This window comes from Artibeus jamaicensis, unplaced genomic scaffold (assembly GCF_021234435.1).
Source record: "Artibeus jamaicensis isolate MK-2021 breed Jamaican fruit bat unplaced genomic scaffold, CSHL_Jam_final scaffold_1964, whole genome shotgun sequence".
NCBI classification, from domain to species: Eukaryota; Metazoa; Chordata; class Mammalia; order Chiroptera; family Phyllostomidae; genus Artibeus; species Artibeus jamaicensis.
This window is the reverse complement of record NW_026522030.1, coordinates 1737154-1756094: the sequence shown is the minus strand read 5'-3', so window position 1 is coordinate 1756094 and position 18941 is coordinate 1737154. Positions and strand designations below refer to the sequence as shown.

Here is an 18941-nt window from a genome sequence, read left to right as displayed (position 1 = left end):
TGGGAGGTGACTGGTTGATGTGTTTCTCACACTGATGTCTCTTCCCCATCCCCCTTCCTCCCTCTCAAAACCAATCAACATATCCTAAGGTGAGGATTAAGGAAAAATATGTTTTAGAAAAATACATACTATTTTGAAATAAAGTAAGAATCGCTTATAATCTCACCACTCAGGACAGCTAAGTTAACATTTTAGCGCACAGCCTTTGAGGCGTTTCTTCAAAACTAGAATCATACAGTACATATTTGTGATCTGATTTTATTGCTTAATGCACTATAAACATCCTTTCGTGTCAATAAATATAAATTAACATTTAAAGGCTACATATTAATTTTCAGTACACAATATACTATATTAAATCAACCCCTATTTTAAAAACATTTAGATTTTGCACATTTGTCCGACGATACTTAAGAAGCTCTAGAAACAGTGGTCAGTACAAAGTATTCAACAAATGTCAGAGTTACTGTATACTGCGGCGTAAGCAATGTTATGATGAAAGCATCCTTATGTGTATACTGCCCAGGGATTTCCCTAAGGTCAATTCCTAGAAAGAGAATCACTAGGTCAAAGTGTAAATACTCTTTTAAGACTTCACTGACAGTTACTGCCAAGTGTCCCACCAGGAACTTCCAACAAAGACGCCTCCACCAGCGACAGGGAAGCCACTGCAGGAGGAAACCGGCAAAACAAAAGCGACTCAGGAAGCACGACGGGGTCACGACGGGGTCACGACGGGGTCGCCTGCTTCATCGGCCAGCTGGAGGGGAAGCATTTTAACCCCGGCCCAACTCCGTGAGCACGGCTACCACGTAGGACGTGGGGAGGAGACCCGGCAAGCGCCCCCGCTCTGTGCTACTGGAACATACAACGCAGAGCTCCCCTGTCGCTATGGCACCAAGGGGGGGGTGTGCCCTCTCCGCGTGACAGGCAGTGGTGGGGATGGCACACTGAAATCAGGCACAGGGCCAAAACCACTGACACCTCTCATTCTGGTTCTCCCCGAGGAAAAGCGGAATAGGACACGACTTCAGTTCTCAGGTTTCTGAGGTGACTGCGGGTTCCTGAAGGCAGAATAACACGAGGGAAATGGCTCCACCTACAGCTGGTTTCTCAGACTCTATTCACCACCAGCCTCCCAATAAGACTTTCCCAACCAAGAGCCACGCAATCTGACCCGCACATGCACCAGCCATGCGAATCTGTGACCGAGAACAATGGAAAGTCAAGAGGGCCATTCTTGCTGCCCAAGTCTCAAACACGAACTGCCTGCAGATAAAGACTTTATTCATATCGTGTTCCTTCCACCAGTGCGCCTTCAGAAGGCCCTGGTGTCATGATATCACTTGAATGGAATTCGATGTGAACAACTGGAAAGAAAGCACAGGGGCTCTGAAGCTGAACCGATCTGCTTCCAAATTTTTACTCTATTACGTGCTCCATGTCACTGTGGGTGAATTACCTCTTACACCTCAGTTTCCTCATTAGAAGGATGAGGTGACATCCTCTCAGGATGCACACGCTAACAGCTCAGGGCTGCTGCAGGACAGCCTGTTGTCCCCGAGCCACCCACCAGCCACCCACCGCAGTGACTGCCCCCGCTGAGCTGCTGAGCAGCCTCATTCCACCCCCTGCTGGTGTCTGAGCCGAGAAAGGATCACCTGTTGGCCAGAACTAAGGCCATCACAGCCGCTTCCTGATTCACGCCACGAAATGTCCTAATGTCCTGAGCCCACCCCCTCAGCTCGCTTCTTGACTAATACTGTCTGGAGTTCACACAGTCACTTCTGTCACTTCTCAAGAGGTCACACTATATGGCCGCAAGAATTCTGGACTAGAAGCTTTTCCTTCCTGAGCTTTGGATACAGAATTTTCCAGTCCCGAATTTCCTCAAACCACCTCAAACGTTTTAGCCCTTGAGCCCTCTAGAGCCTCCTCCAGAAAACGGCTCACTCGGTGCCCCCCACCCTGCACTGCACCCAGCAGGTGCAAATCCCCTGGCTCCCTCCTACCCGCCCAGGTCAAACCTCTGTGTTGCACAGTCAGCCTCACATACATTATCAAGAGGCCAACCACAAGTTTTAACAAGATCTGGCATTATTCAGTTTGTTTGCATTTTAGTTATACCAATAAAATATACTCCCAATAATAAATGTTCCAACTTTTCATTTATCATCTTTGTATTTTACAGTTACTGTAGCAATAAAATTTATACTCAGCAGTATGGTGCAATTTTCCTCTACTAATGAAATTATTATTTTTGTTTGTGTTTTAAAGCTACAGAAATAAAATTTACTCCCAACAATATGTCTGCTCTGGTTTTTAATGTCCCCTTATGGTAACCGATGGATAAAACAATGGAAAGAACACAGCGGTGTACTCCACAGCACGGAGAACGGGCTGCAGAGCCAGAGCGGCGCCGGCTCTGCTGCCGGCTCTGACCGGCCCACCCACCCCTCTCAGCCGGAGCTAACACTTCGTCCGGATGGGAATAGTGGCCGCCTCACAGAACTGCCGTAAAGTCAAACCATGATAAAGCATGTCAAGTGCCAGGCACAGGATTAGAGGTTAAGAAGGTTCTCGCTGAATGTTAGTTCCCTCCCTTTCCTTCCTTATAGAATTTGGTCCCACAGACGAGACAGACGCCAAGACCTCAGGAGAGGAAAGGCACAGAGAAACCGGTCTGATCCAGCTCTCCACCCGCTGCAGAAATGAACCTTCTATAAACACCACCCTCCCTACTCTTCTTAACCATCAACATTTCCTCTTGATTCTTTCCATTCCAATTATAGTTCTTTAGGGAAAAGCAGGGGCTTTTCCCATATCTCCCATCTGCCCCAAAAAAGAAACCACCATAAAACTCAAAAAGGAAATGGAGAGCATTAGTAAAGAGACATTTTCCACCAACAGGTGTGCACCACACACACGCCGCTAAGTGCCAGGCAGTCGGAGGCACAGGGAGAGGCACACACATGGGTCGGTGGCGGGCGGTGTGCAGATTCCATGGCAGGGAATCCACACGAAAGCCCTACGAGGCAGGAACAGCTGCGCAGCCAGGGTGCCGAGGCCACAGTCTCACCTGCTGGCAGAGCCAGCCCAGAGCCCCCGCCCCTTCCACCACCCTGCACTCCGCTAAGGAAGAGGCTCTTGGCTAAGGGGATGCCCAGTCATGTTAAAGAAATGAGAAACACACGTGAAAATAAAAAAAGAATATGAAACCTTGTGCTGGACCAGAAGTCACAAACTTGAGTTCTAATCCCAGCTCTGATCTTTCTGGCTGAGTGGTTTTAGTCATGGCCCTTCCCTTCTCCAAATCTAAATTCCTTCCACTCTCAAATGAGGTTTTCCTGGAGATCTGAAGAACGCGCAGGATAATGATGGACTGCAAACAAAAGTGTTTTATAAACTGAAAGTGTTTTATATAAACTGAAAGTGTTTTATAAACTAAAAAGCGCTGCACACAAGTGGGACTGTCATTACATGCCAGAGAAGCTGGTGAAAAGACAGGTGTGGGCTTCCACGTGTGACCCAACAGGAGGCACTGTGCAGGGTGGTGATGGGAAAGGCGCTCGGGCTGAGAAGGGCTGAGAAGGGCTGAGAAGGGGAAGAGGGCTGCCAGGGCACAGTCCGAGCAGCAGGAACAGAGACATTTCTAGATCTGCAAACTGTGTTGGAGATAAAACGTCGGGGGGAGCAAGCTGGAGCAGCTGAGTCACTGTGAACGTTCTCAAATGGAGCTCACGATCTTGACCCCTAACCTATCCCTGACAGCTCCCTTCCCATCCACTGTGTAGTCCTGTTGATTCCGCTTCCTCTGTGTCTTTGCAACCCACCCACCCATCCATCTCTGTCACTCATCTGTCACCTACAGATGACACCTACTTCTGGACCAGCCTCCTAACTGGTCCCCTGCTTCCACTCCTGCTCCCTCTGCAAAACGCTTCCCACGCAGCACCCAGAGTGACCTTTCAGAAAACAGAACTCTGATTGTGTCAGTTGCTTAAAACCCATGACTACTTTCTCTCTGACTTTAGGGTAAAGACCAAACTCTCTAAGGAGGCCTCCAGACCCTGCAAGACAGGCGGAGCTCCCTAGCCGCCTCCTACTTCCTCCGTCCTGCGCAAGCCTTTTCCCTTCGGCACTTCCCACCACCCCTTCACCTGGTTAATGCCTCCCTGTGGCCCTGATCTCATCCCAAATGCTACCTCCTCAAGGTCCCTTCCCTGCTACAAACCTGTGTTGTATGTCTACTTCCACTGCTACAAACTCCCACAGCTCCCTTTATTTTTCCCACAGCTCTTCTCCCAATTTGTATTGAGATATAAATACAATTGCAGTATTTTATCCTCATCGCCCCCACTAGACCGAAAGCCCCATGGGTCTTCCTGGATCACACTGAGCCCCATTAGGCACAGCACAGCTGTTTAATAAACATATTCTCAATAAACTGATAAGTAAGATCAGACCCGAAGCGTCTGGAACCCTGGTCTGGGTAGTTCGGCGCATCTATGCACATAAACGTGCGCACAAGCCCCCGCAGCACTCGGCCCCGGGTGCTGGTGCTGAGGAGTGTGTGCAGCCTGGGCGAGCCCGGGCTCGCGTGTGGACGTGAGCAAGTCCTGCTCAAGATGTGCCGCAGGCAGAACCCAGACCAAATTCTCTCATTGACTTCCAGGCTTGGTAAAGTAAGTTTGACTCCCTGCCTAGAGAATGATGAATGATGTGCTTCTGGAAGAAAAACCAAAACCAAAAACAAAAAAACTTGTTATTCCAGTTTATTCATTTATTCATTTATTCATTCATTCATACAGAAAATGCCCTGTGTGCAAGGTCAAGCAGGACCTAGCAACCTGTGGTCTGCTCAGAGCGAACAGCAGTCTGACTTCCAGCCACTGGCCCTGCCCCTGCCCAGGGCGGTACAGCTGCGTCCCAGGCTGCAGACTCCTACTCCCGGCCTCACGTCCAGCAGGAACCACCACCATGACACATGAAGCATTTGCACAGAAGCTTTCAGCTGGATCCGGGGACAGTCGGCCCTGGGAAGTCTTACTCCACTCTCACCCACCGAAACTCGGCCCACTCCGGTATCCCCACAGTACCCACAAACTACCACTGCACCTCCCCTATACTTGGTTTGTACAGTGAGTTGTCACCGGTCTCTGATGAGCTCCTGGAGTAAGGGGATATCTCTTTTCAAAAACATTTAGCACAAGTAATTATGTCACAAATGTTTATGAATGAATGACCAGTTGAGTCACAGGTTATACTCTCTGAACTGTGCTTGTGGTTCAAGAAATAATTAATTAAAACAAGTTTTCAAATGCTCTTTAAGCAAAACAGACAGAAAAATGAGCTACTCTGGTGGAAGCCCATCCTCCGCCACACAGGGGTCCCTCAGAACCCCTTTATGCCCCTAGGGCTTTTACAACAATGAGTAAGCTAAGGACACACTTTAAAAATCTGGATGGATCTCACAAATATATCATCGGAGAAAGGGACCAGACACAAAAGGGTGCATGCATAGTGTGTGACTCCATTTCCATCAAGTTCAGACACAGGCAGAACTAAGCAATGGTGATACTTCTAGGCAGCGAAGGGACCATCTTTTCGGGAGAAGGGTAAGTTCTAGGAGCATGAAGGGACTTTGTTGGGGGTTGGTGATGCGCTAGTTTCTGATCAGGACGGTGACCCACAGGTGTCTCTGCTTGGTGAAAATTCATCCTGTTGTACTCGTAAGATCTGCTCATTTTCCTATAAACTGTCAAAGTTTGTTGAAACATAGTTAAATAAAAACGAATCCTCCTCAGGGCCCTCTAAGCACAAGGTTCTATTTTATGGACCCACTTGGCTGCCCACAGGGGAGCCCTGGGCGACCCAGAGGCTTGCGACAGGACGGCGGGTACTCACGAGGCTTTGACGAGCAGCTGCTCCCTCTCCTGGAGCTCACGCTTCAGACTCTCTACTTCCACCTTGAGCTCGATATTCTTTCAGACGAGATTAGGGAAGAAAAGAAACAGTGTAAAACTACAGGCCACACTGTCTACCGTGGGGAAACCGCTTTCCGCACAGACTGACTACGCCATGCTCGTAATAGGCAGCCATTAGACTCAAAACCTTATTAGCCTCAGGGCACAGGGAAAAGGGAACTATTAAACACTGGTGGTCTCGAAAGAAAGCCCCGGGTTTCTCAAGACTTGGAACAATTATGTAAATTTTCCAAGCTTCTAACAGCCAGAGCATTCAAACATCAAGGCATAAATGTCATACGAGAGAGGCCGATTTAAAAACTGTTTGCCCTCCACCAAGCAAATTTACAAGCGATTCTGCAGTTTGTTTTTACCATTCCAAGGCAATTACTTCTGGTTGTTTACCATCATACATGTGCCGGTTGCAGCAGTGGAAACATTTTAAAGCTTAAAAAAATAAACATGTGGACGGATAAATGGGAGGCCTCGTCCCTGCCTGTCTCATTTCAACGTAAGATTTCAGGGAACTCACAGGCCACAATTGCCCAGGGCAAGCTGTCTATTAGGGACACCGCAGGGTTCACCGACCAAATGTCTTCCTCTTAACTGACGAGGAGGAAGGGAGTCACACGTGGCCTTGGGCTCATAATCCACATGCGGATCCAAACACAGAGTGTGCAGCAAGCGGATCACAACGTGAGGCAGGGGACGGCGGCTGGCCTCTCAAACCAGTCTGAAAACGTATCCCAGACAGAACATCGGATGGATTCCCACGGTAGAAACCGGTCTGGATAAAAAGTTCTCAAAGAACTGCTATAATTCCAGGTTCTCTTTGAAATCTTGCTCCTGTTTTAATAACTCATACCAATTTTACATTCCACTCCATAATACAAGAGTATCATTTTAAATAAAAATGAAATTTCCAGTAATATCTACAGTCTCGGAGGACATGCCTCCCTCCTTTCAGCCGAGCAGCTCTGGGGGACCCCCACGTTGAGAAGTCAGCCAGAAAGGAAAGGCCACAGGTGTGGGAGCAGAGGGCATGGGTCCGAATTCTGCCTCCACTCTTCACCAAGTGGAAACTGCAGTAAGTCAGTAGATGCTCATTTATTCACTCCCTCCCTTCGTGGGCGGTTACCGTCCCCGTGACAGGCCAGGCAGCGGCTGAGCACGTAGGACACTGGTGAGCCAGGCGGACGCAGGCCCTGCCTCCACACTAACAGGGAGCAGGAAACGAAGTGAGCGCCTGTGACTGTCCTCAGAAGCGCAAGTCCAGGAGGCAAGAAAGCGAGGTTCCACCTTTCAGGTCCCCCCAAGTGACAAATGAAAATCACGAAGCCCACCTGCCAAGGGGGATTTTAGGACTAAGTGAACTAAGGGATGAGAAAAGCCTAAAGCCCAGGCTCAGAATACGTTATTTTCTTCATCATCAAACTACAGGAACTAGAAGTCATTTATGCGGCAGTACTTTTCCTAGAAGATGGTAACCTTTGCATAAAGGACACTGAGTGACAGTGCACTGTCTTGAAGAGCAGTTTTGTGAAAACCACAGAACCAGCCTTCGAACTGAGGATTCCTCTCCAGCTCCCAGAAGAGCAAAGAGCGACATGAGAGCTGATTTCTGAGATTCTGAGTGCTTTGCTTTCGGAAGAACCAGCTGGCACTCCAGCCTAGCAAATTTGACAGAACAGAGAACTAACATGTCCACTAGACTATTTTTCGTAAGCCCAATAACCTCAAATTATAAACTTAAATACATTGTAATCATTTCTAAACCAAAAATCAAGGCACCTTAGTAGCATAAAATGGGTTATCAGTATAAAAAAATAAAGAAGCTTTACCCCAGATATTATTAAGGAGAAGTGCAAGTTACAGAAGAGAATATGCTTGCACTTACATGAAAAGGGGACTTACGACATATCCTTGTTTGCATTCACATAAAACTTCTCTGCCTGAGGAACTAGTAATCTGGTTAGACCAAGGGGACAAGGGACAGGGTGGAAGAAAGCCTTTTCAGTGTACACCTTTTATGCTTTTTGATTTTTGAATCATGTACAACTATATAAAAACTTAAACTGCAATAAAAGTGCAATTAAATTGGGTCATCTAATCAGACAATGGAAAAGAACAGCTGAAACAGGGTGGTACAACGAGCTGGGCAGACCTGGGCTCAAAACACGTCTCACGTGTGTCAAGTTACTGACCTCCCCTGAGCTTCAGCTCCCTCCCCCTCAGTGAGGGCGACCTCCACTGCCAAGGGCTGCCTTGAGACGTAGATCAAGGTGATGATGTGCCAAGGCCCAGGACAGGGCCCGCCACAGAGAAGGCAATTAGCCACTTTGGCTTCCTATCACCCCACAAGTTCTGGGACAGGTGATAACTACCCTTACATCCAAAATATTGTAGGCTATTGTCTTTTCTGCGAAAGTTTTATTTTATCACCACTTCCTTCCAGAAAGGGGGTATCCTCTTTGTCTTTCCACCCTCAAAATGAAGAAAAAAAATGTGTCTTGAGGGACGAGGGAGCTTTTCATTTCCGGAAAAGGCTCAGAAGTACCGTACAGTCCAATCCCTCCTCAAGACAAGTCCATTTGAGTTCATCCACTGAAACTCAAGCAGAGTTCTTTTTCCTCCTTCAAAAGTTGCCACTGGTGTAAACTTCAGAAGAGAAAAAAAAAAAGCAATAATTCCCAGGCCAAGGGCTAATCTATTGGAGAAAGCCAAAAATAGGCACTGAAATATTGTTTGTCCTCCTGCCTTTTCAAGAATGCCAAGGTCTTTCTTCAACTCTCAGAACCAAGGTTTATCCTCAGACAGAGGCCTCCAGGCCGAGACTCTGACGTAAACGGACTTTCCTCCCGACAGTGATAAGCAAGCATGCAGAGCGTGCGGACAAGCACACCACAGCACACACATCAACCCTGACTTCGGGCTGCCCACGGAAGCCGCACTCCGACAGTGTGACTGTCCAGCACTGGCTGCCAGCTGGGGATGTTCATCTGTCATCTCGTTGTAATCCACACTAACGACCCTGTGACAGGCGGATTATCACTTACCCTGGGGCAAGCCCGGAGAGCTGAAGTGACTTGCCTACAGTTACACAAATTAGTTGGTAACAATAAGATTAAATTCCAAAGACATTCTACCATTTCACTGTGTTTGTCTCAATTATAAATAAGTTTAAAAAGGCAACTGAGTTACAGTAAATCAGAAGCCCAGTTTTAAAAAGAGAAAAAAGACTACCTTAAAATTAATCTTGTATCTCTTTGCTTAATATTAAGGCCATCCTATTATCTTTATACTCCCCATAATCAATTCAAATTAAATGAAAGCAGCTCTTTCTAGTCACGCTTACCCTAAGAGCAAATATCAATCCCACTTCTGCTTGGAGGCCGATGAGAAAAGGCATCAGGGATGGCAGCAAGAAGCAGGACACTTACGGTTTTACAGATGTGCTCAGTGGGGCCATCAAATTCCTGTTGCATTCTCTCCTCCAGGAAATAGATGCGAAGCTTCAGGTTAAAGTTTTCTTTCTTCAATTCAGTGATTTGCTGAAAAATAAGCACAGGTGGATTACCAAAAGTAAAGGTCTTAGGCACATCACCAACATTAATTCTCATAGGCTACAATGTATTCAAATGTTAAATACTAGAGAAAGCGCACCTTTGCTACTCCTGTACCGACCCAGAATTAAGGGGTTCCCTCTGACCAAATTTAGGACAACCTGAGCATCGAAATGAACAATGACGAAGTAAAGAAAGAATTCAAGCCTCCGCACTGACAACAAGTAAAGGAAGAAAGGAAAAAAGAGAGAGGAACCTGTTCTTCACAAAAGAAATCCAGTGAGTAGATGCAGGAGAGTAACAGGGACAGAAAGCCCCACTGCACAGCCACTGCAGTGACGGCCGGCTCAGGTGAGGATCACCGATACTGACGGAATCAGATGAACGATCGCGGACAACATGACACCGCCCAGTCCTGAGGTCTCACCCCACAGATGGCTTATAATTTCAAGAGGAAAAGGCGCACTTAAAATTCAGAAAGCTAGCAGCCACCACGTTAATAGAGATCACACACCACTGTCCCTTGGGACTCACAGGGAATGGGCGGCAGGAACCCCCCAGACACCAATGTCAGCGGGTGCTCTGGCCCCTTACATACAAGGGTGTAGTAGTTGAATGTAACCTATATTTTTAAAATATTTCTATGGAAAAATGTCCGTGGTTGGCCAAATCCAGAGGCAAAACATACAAATATAGAGGGTTGATGTATTTAATATCACCCTGGTGGGACAGACTGACATCTCGTGTCTCCTGAAATAAATCACTGAAAACAAACAATTTCACTTGAAATACTTCTGCCCACAACCTTTTACCTGAACCTAATCCAAAGCTGTCAATCAGACACATCTAAACTGAAGGACCTTCCCAAAGCAACAGACCTGGACTCTTCAAAAAATCTTACTGACAATCTTAAATTTAAAGTGATTCGGAAATTCTTCTAAATAAATGGAAGTACTAGAGGCATGACAACTAAGTGCAATGAAACCACACAGTGAATCATGAACTAAAAAAAATAAGCTATGGGGGGATAACTAGGAAAATTTGAATAACAGCTTTATATTAGGTAATACTATTATGATTCTGCAGAATTCCCTAACAGCTATATGGTGAAGTACTTAAGGGTGTTATCAAAACATCTGCAACTCTCTAATGAGTGAGGAGGAAGGATTCCACCGAAAATACTATTAGGATTAATAAATGAATTCAGTAAATTTGCAGGATACAAATTAATATTTAAAAATCTGTTATACTTTTATACACAAATAATGACCTATCGGAAAGAGACATGAAGAAAACAACCCCATTTACAAATGCACCAAAAAAAATAAAATACCTAGGAATAAATGTGACTGAGGAAGCAAAACACTTGTACTCTGAAAATTGAGAAAAACACAAATAAACGGAAGGCTATACCATGCTCACAGACTGAAAGAATTAGTAACATAAAAAGGTCCACATTACCCAAATCAATTGACAAATTTAATGCAATTCCTATTAAAATGCCCATGGTATTTTTCACAGAACTAGAACAAAAAATCCTAAAATTTATATGGAACCACAAAAGACCCTGAGTAATAGCCAAAACAATCTTGAGAAAGAAGAAAGTTGGAGGTATCGTCCTCCCAGATTTCAAACTATACTATAAAGCTACAGTAATCAAAGCAGTATGATATCAGCACAAAAACAAATACATAGATCAATGGAACAAAACAGAGAGCCTAGAAATAAACCCACACTTTCATAGTCAATTAATCTATGACAAAGGAGGCAAGGTAAAATTATACAACTTTTAGAAGAATATATAGGGAGAAATCTTTGGAACCTAAGGCTCAGCAGAGTTCTTAGATATAACACTGAAGGCACCACCCATTACAAAAGAAATGTATTGCCCTGGCTGATGTAGCTCAGTGGATCGACCGCAGGCCTGCAAACCAAAGGGTCGGAGTTTGACTCCCAGTAGGGCACACACCTGGGTTGCAGGCCAGGTCCCCAGCAAGGGACACATGAGAGGCAATCACACACTGAAGGTTCTCCCTCTCTTTCTCCCTCCCTTTCCCTCTCTCTAAAATAAATAAAGAAAATCCTTTAAAAATTTTTTATTAAATAAATTGGGCTTCATCAAAAATTAAAACTTTTGCTCTCAAAAACAGTGTTAAGAGAATAAAAAGACAAGCTGCACAGTAGGCAAAATATTTGCAAATCACATATACAACACAGAAACTGTAGTCAGAACACATAAAGAACTCTCAAAATGCAACTGTAAGAAAACCCAGCTTAAAAAAAACAACAAGAGATGCAAGATTTTAAAAGAAATTTCACAGTAGAAGATATACAGATGATAAACAAAAGAAAAGATTTTCAACAACTTTGGCCATTAGAAAAAATACAAATTAAAACTACAATGCCCTACTAGAATAGCTTTAAAATTTAACTGATAATATCAAATGCTGCTGAGGCTGTGGAGCAAATGGAATTCCCATACTCTGCTGCTGAGAATGCAAAGGGCCCAACCTCTCTGGGTAACCGTCTGGCAGCTTCTCACCCCAAAACTACACCGATCATATGGCTCGGTAAAGAAATGAAAACCTGTGTGTGCATGCTTACTGCAGCTTCACTGACGGTTACCAAAATGACAAGAACCCAAATGTCCTTCCGAGGACGGAAGAATAAACAGTCTGCATCCACAGGATGGACTAATGCTGGGCTACTGCGGTACACACAACACCAATGCACTGCGGAGACACTGCACTGAGGGAGAAGCTAGCCTCAAAAGACTACATACTGCACAGTTCCATTTATGTGACATCTGGAAAAAGCAAAATTATAGGGACGAAGGCCAGAGCACAGCTACCAGAGGTCTGGGGTAAAGAGAGGGTTTGACCACAAAAACACAACACACGGGGGCATTCTGGCATTATGGGACCGTTCCATAATCTGGTTGTGATGACGGTCACATGAACCTAGAACAGGACACACTATTTCTATAAATTATAATTACATATGTGTGTGTGTGTGTATATATATACATATATACCTTGATTATAACAGAGGTTACATGAGAGTATACATTTACCAAAACTCATCCAACACTTAAAATTAGTAAAGTTCATTTATGTAAATTATATATCAAACACGTTGAATTTAAAATAACTAAAATGAAATACAGCAAAATATTAATAGCTGAATTTGTATACTAATACATCCCCACACATATATACTCATTGGTTTTTCTCTGCATTTAAAAAAATAATTGCTAAAAGCATATAATGCTCTCTTTATTGAACATACTTTTATGACTGGATAAAAAATGAAAATGATAAGCTTTCTCTACATTATGTTTTCAAACTGTCTGCCCTTGGCCCTCTTGTTAGCAATTTTGTGGCTAATAAGAACAGCACGAGAAACGATTGGGAGGTTCATTAAATCCTCCTTTTGAATGTTTTAAGGAAACAGCGCATAAAACATTCATTCAAACAAAAACGTCTGCCCTGCCAGCTGCATCCTATAAAGACAAACCTTATTCTGTTACTCAGCTACCAATAAAATATTTATGGAGCTTGCATAGAATGTCCACATTGTACGCACTGCTAAAATTCTTCACAGAACACAGGAAAGAATATTTGTCCTATTTATAGGCAAAGACATTTTCTTCAAAAATAAGAGAAAGGTAAATAAGCCTTGAGAAGGTCACTGGGAAGGGCAGACAGGCAGGTGAAGCACAGGTGCCCTCTGCACACCAAGGGCAGTCCGGGTCTCTGCTTAGCACCCCTCCCCCATCAGGTCTGCTCTGACAGCCCCAGCAGGCCGGACTGGGAACCCTCCTAAATGTCTCCATACACCCTCCACTCTCTTCACCACAGCAGTTCCACACTGCATTGTACCAGCCAGTTACCGCCTTTCTACCCAACCATCTCTAAGACACCAGAAACCGTCCTCTGGTGCATTCTAGTCTACAATGTATGAGACGGTTACTAAATACCCAGAGGCCAGCCCGGTGAACCACCCACGTGACAGTTCCTGAAGGCCGTGCGATGCAGGGAGGCAGCGGCCAGACCAATCTGGTTCTTACCACTCCACAGTTCCTGGCCCACTGCGCTTAGACTAGAACTCCAGGCCGTGGTCACAAAGCGCTGCACGTCTGGCTCCCACCTGCCGTAGTCTCGACAATAAATCCCCTCTCCTGCTCAGTGTTCCAGCCTCACTGGCCTCCTTTCTGGTCCTCAAACAAGCCCAGCCCGTCTGTCTACACAGCCCTTCCCGCAGCTCTCGTCAGGGTGGCTCAGTCTCATCCTTCCTGTCTCGGCTCGAATGACACCAACGCAGAGGCCCTTCCTGACCACCTGGTCTAAAGTGGTCCCCATCTCTACCACCTCCACCAAGTCACGTTCCAACACGTAACTCTTAATTTCTCGCCAGAACTTTTCACAATCTGTAGTCACCTTATTTGCTGACACATTTATTATTATGTTTATTATATGAATATAATCCACTCCTTGAGGGCATGGACCTTACCAATTTATGGCCCTGAGGTTTTAGCACAGTGCCTAGAACACAGTAGATACTCAACATTTGTTCAATGAATGAAAAAATTAATAAATAAATATAATCCAGACTACCTTACCAGCTGTATGACTTTAGTCAAGTTCATTTTACCTTATGCCTCAGTTCCTTTACCTATAAAAATGGGATTATAATAAAGCCTATCTCAGAGAGCTATTACAAGGATTAGAAATTAATTTGAACATTTTGTATTATGTCTAACACAGCATAACAACTGAAAACATATTTTCTTAAGATTTTATTTATTTTTTTTAGAGACGGGGGAGGGAGGAGAAAGAGAGAGAGAAATGTCAAGATGTGGTTGTCTCTTGCACCCCCCCACGGGGGTTGTGGCCCACAACCCAGGCACGTGTCTTGACTGGGAACCAAACCAGTGACCTTTTGGTTCACAGGCCTGCGTTCAATGCACTGAGCTACACCAGCCAGGGCAGAACTCAAAACATATTGACATCCTTCTTGTTTGCATTTCTCCCTTTAAGAGAAAATGTTCAAAAAATGTTAAGAACTTGAGCTGGAAAAATACCTCAAATTAGAAAACCCACCAAACCGGACTCAGAAACCAAACGCTCAAAAGTGAGCTCCTGCAAGGGCTGTGCTCGCGCTCTCCAGCCACAGAGCCCAAGTGCTGCCGAGGAACTGCAGCCCAGCGTGACTACGGGTGGTGCTCTCTGAAGCTGGCCGGCCGCTTTGAAGAAGCTGCTACTCGGTCATTCTGGCTTCCTCCCGCACTAACGCCCTGTCAAAAGCCTTGTCTGGCCTAGAGCTCCACCAGAAAGGGAAGAAACACAAAAATCAACACGTGAAAAAGAATCAAGGCAACTCCAACCAGGGCCACCTTACCTGAAACCTAAGCCAGGACCTCACTCTGGCGATCAGTTTCAATGATCAGTTTCAATGGCTCGCAGGCGCCTGGCCTCCGAGTGGAGGAAGCTCACCCACCATATCACTGTTTGCTTCCAGGCATCAAGAGCTATGAGCAAGGCCCGGGGCTCAGCAGAAAGGACTGAATGCCCACTGCTGCCACTCGTGAGCCGTGTGACTGTGGGAAAATCATTTAACATCTCTCTATAAAGTGAGAATAAAACCAACTACCACACGGGAGCCGTGACAACCAAACAGCTGAAGCACCGGCAGAGCCTGGCATCAGCAAGCTGGAAACCAAGGCTGGCTTCCTAAAGGTATCCACTTCCCCTCAAGCCTCTTTAAGCAGCTTTTCGGGCCATTGTCAATGTCATACCCTCTTCGAAAACCCAAAAACTGTTAGACCACTCACCTGAACATCACAAGAACCATGAACTCTGGCTGTTCAGAGTCCGTCTCTGGCAAACGACACTGCGTGCACGATGATCCTGCCAGCAGCAGCCAAGTGGGGTTAGTAAGGGAGGAGGGCACTTTGGAATTAGTTTCTGATTCCAGTACTCTCCCTGGTGTCCCCAAATCAAGAAAGATGTTCCTAAGCAAACATCTCCTTGTTAATAATCATTACTGTAGCAATAACAGAATTTAAAAACTGAACCCAAATAATATTCGGAACACTATGAAATCAACTCCTGTTATATTCTTTGCAGCTTTCACTCATGAATACACATTTTTAATAAAATTATAAAATAAGTGAATTTGGATATTCTATTGCCTTCCCCTAGTATCTTAAATTTTGTTGCAGAATTATACATAATTATCACTTAAAATGACTGCACTCAACTCTGCTGACCTGATTCACTGTCAATTATTTCACATTTCCCTACTGAACATCTATGCATCTAGCAGAAAGCATCCAGGCTTTGCAATCAAAGAGACCAGACTTGACTTTTGCCTGCTTTGAGTTTCTCAACCACGCCAAGTTCATAGGCAAGTTATTTCATCTCTACAATCTCAGCTTCCTCATCTGTGAAATACCTTCATCACAAGTTTATTGCGAGACACCAAAGAGCCCTGGCCAGGTGGCTCAGCTGGTTGGAGCATCTTCCCATATACCAAAAGACTGCTGGTTCAATTCCCAGTCAGGGCACGTACCTAGGTTGTGGGTTCAACCCCCAGCTGGGGCACATAACAGAAGGCAACCGAGTGATATCCCTCTCTCTCTCTCTCATATATATATGTATATCAGTCCCAATTTTTCATAATCACATGCAATGTGGCAACAAGCAACTTTGTTTCCTGAGGATAAATTTTCCCAAAATGGATTGGGGGCTCATGCGCAATATTTTTTTTATGACAGACTGGGCAGAGGGCGGGGGAAGGGAGCTATTTATTCCCTGGTAGTAATAAGTAACTTGCAACATAGAGGCTACAGAGCAAATCTGGAGATGTGAACCCCCCCCAGCCATTCCTCCAATAAAAACTAAACGTGACCAACTGCCTCAGCTGAGACCAATTTCCAACAAAAAGGAACGAGGTCCCAGACACAAGAACCCCAGCACCTAAGGGCAGGTGGGTGTGGGACACGAGCAGCAGAACTCGCCCTAATAACCACGTCGCTATGAAAAGACATGTGCACGAGGATATTCGTTGCCGCTCTGCTGGCAGTAGTGAAAAACGAGAAACAATCTGGAATGTCCCTCAATAAAAGATTATGTAACTTACGGTCCAATCCATCCCTTTTAGTATGTCTTGATGAATTTTAGACAGTCACTAAATAACAGTGTCCATCAGCAATATTAAGGGAAGGGGAAAGCTACCCCTGTCACTCTCTGCCCGTAAGGTCACAGAAAAAGCCACAATTAGTCTTGCACGTGAGGACAAAGACCGCTACTGGACTGCCTGGGTATGCTGACCCAGGTTCTGGGTCCGTGAAGACAGGCCCCCACTGCAGAGCAAGCTGATTTGCCAACTTCTACCATAAGGCCTGCCACGGAGGTGATTATACCTTCAGCCAATGATGGTACTAGACAATGGGTTACCAGTTTAAAGACCCAAGAAGGCGTCTGGTTTTCACGTGTCAGAACAAGGCCTTGTACAAAATAGCAGAGTGGAATAAAAAGAAGGCCCTGGCTAGTATAGCTCAGTGGACTGAGTGCGGGTCTGCGAACCTAAGTGTCACTGGTTTGATTCCCAGTCAGGGCGCATACCAGGGCTGTGGGCCAGGTCCCCAGCAGGGAGTGTGCTAGAGGCAACCACACACTGATGTTTCACTCTCCTCTCTTTCTCCCTGACTTTCCCTCTCTCTAAAAATAAATAAATAAAATCTTATTTTTTTTTAAAAAAGGACTTCCTGGGCCAGGAGACCCAAGTTCAAAGCCTACGGAAACCCCTCCCACTCCCTGGGTTTCAGAGTCCCCACGTGTCAAACACAGGGACTCCTAGCATTCCTCTGGCTCTGAAATTCTTTCTGCTAAACATCTTAGGACCCTGTCCCTTAGCTCCAGAATCATCCCCTTCCCCACAAGGCCAAGGCGGCAGCCTTTCAACTGATCACAGGGCCACCAGCCTTGCTCCCTCCTTGCAGTCACCAGTCTGGGTGATCTGAACGTGTAATTCAGTCATTTCCCTCCCAGGCTAAGATCCATCATTGGCTCCCCTTCACCTTCAGGGCAAAACCCAACAAAACAGTGTAACATACAGGAGCTGACGCCTGCCGGCTTCAATGGCCCTCACACAGCCTCCCCCTTCCAGCCAAAGGGAACTCACAGTTCTCTAAACTCACCACTCCCCACCAGGCCTCTCTCTGCCTTCGGACAGGTCGGTCCTTGTGTCCAGACGCCCTCCCAGTCCTCTTGCCTTGGCAAATCCAGCCTTGTTTCCGATGACCCAACTCAAGAAACACCTCCTCCAGGGAGGCTTCCCTGAGTCCCTCAGGCCAGGTCCAGGCCCCTCCGCTAGGCCCCACAGCACCCTGTACTTAACTCTATCACTGCACTAGTGTGCTTTGTCTCCCCAACTAGACTGTGAGCTTCTTGACTGAGAGACGCGCCTGTTATTAACCTAATGCAAAGTCCCCAGCCCCTGGCACAGCATGGCACAGGGTATATACCTGAAAATATTTATTGATGAAAGATGGACTCTGAGCAAAACTGGGAGGAGGCTTATGTCTTGCTAGATGCTAGCTAATAGGCCCTGATGTTCAGACACTCATTATCTGAGACTAGAGGAGGAATCATGAATTCCCCTTTCAATCAAAGGAATTCCAGCCTCCTCTTTAATGTGTATGCTGACTGTAAAATTGGCATGAAATGCCAACAGCATTTCCTGTAAGCATCCTGCACAAAGTTCAGACCACGTGAACATAGAGGTGAATTTGGTAGCTCAGGCCAGACGAAAATTTTAGTCACTTATAAAGCCCTAAAAGGGAAACACTGAGAACAGTGTGGTTATTTCAATCTCAGCTGAAGGATTTGCTCTTGAAAGTACTACAGTAAAAGATATTAATGCCATAAAAACCTAACAGCAGCCAAAGGACCATGGTCATAAAATGTTAAAAAAAAATCCATAAATCCTAAAACATACTGGCATAGAGGCTCTCCCTCGCCTTTAAAAAAAGTAGTACTCAGGTCATCAAGGGCACATCTGAGCAAGGGAAACTCAAATCACAAGCAGAGCAGGAAGAAAATCACACTAATGAGCACAACCACCACCACCAGAAGGAGCAACAGCTGACACACAGGTGGACTCGGGTGTATGTGCTCCACGCACACTCACTCCTTTAACCCCCCAACAGCTCCGAGAAAAACACACTGCTGTCCCGCCCGTTTCCAAGGGAAGGCAAGCACAGACAGGCTAAGTGACTGGCCCCGGTCACCCTGCGGAAGCGGATGAGCAGGCAGCCCGGCTCCGGGGGCCATGGTCCTTGGGCAGCAGAGACCGCCTGGAGAACAGCCGCGCCGTGTCAGCCCCGGGCCTCAGCTTCTCCTACTTG

The 18941-nt window shown here is 45.8% G+C and overlaps 1 protein-coding gene across 3 annotated transcripts in view; it reads right to left on the bottom strand.

Moving 5' to 3' along the window:
- The window catches only part of CDK5RAP2 (CDK5 regulatory subunit associated protein 2), a 163880-nt gene that overhangs the window by 131117 nt on the left and 13822 nt on the right, over positions 1 to 18941 (bottom strand). For 2 of the 3 annotated variants that reach the window (XM_037127451.2, XM_053656144.1), the window contains exons 4-5: positions 9407 to 9517; positions 5908 to 5984 (exon numbers count right to left, since the gene is read on the bottom strand). In XM_037127451.2, the coding sequence (XP_036983346.2) occupies positions 5908 to 5984; positions 9407 to 9517 (188 nt within the window). Of the gene's footprint in view, positions 1 to 5907; positions 5985 to 9406; positions 9518 to 18941 lie in introns of those variants that run through there. The other variant, XM_053656145.1, reaches the window with a different exon arrangement.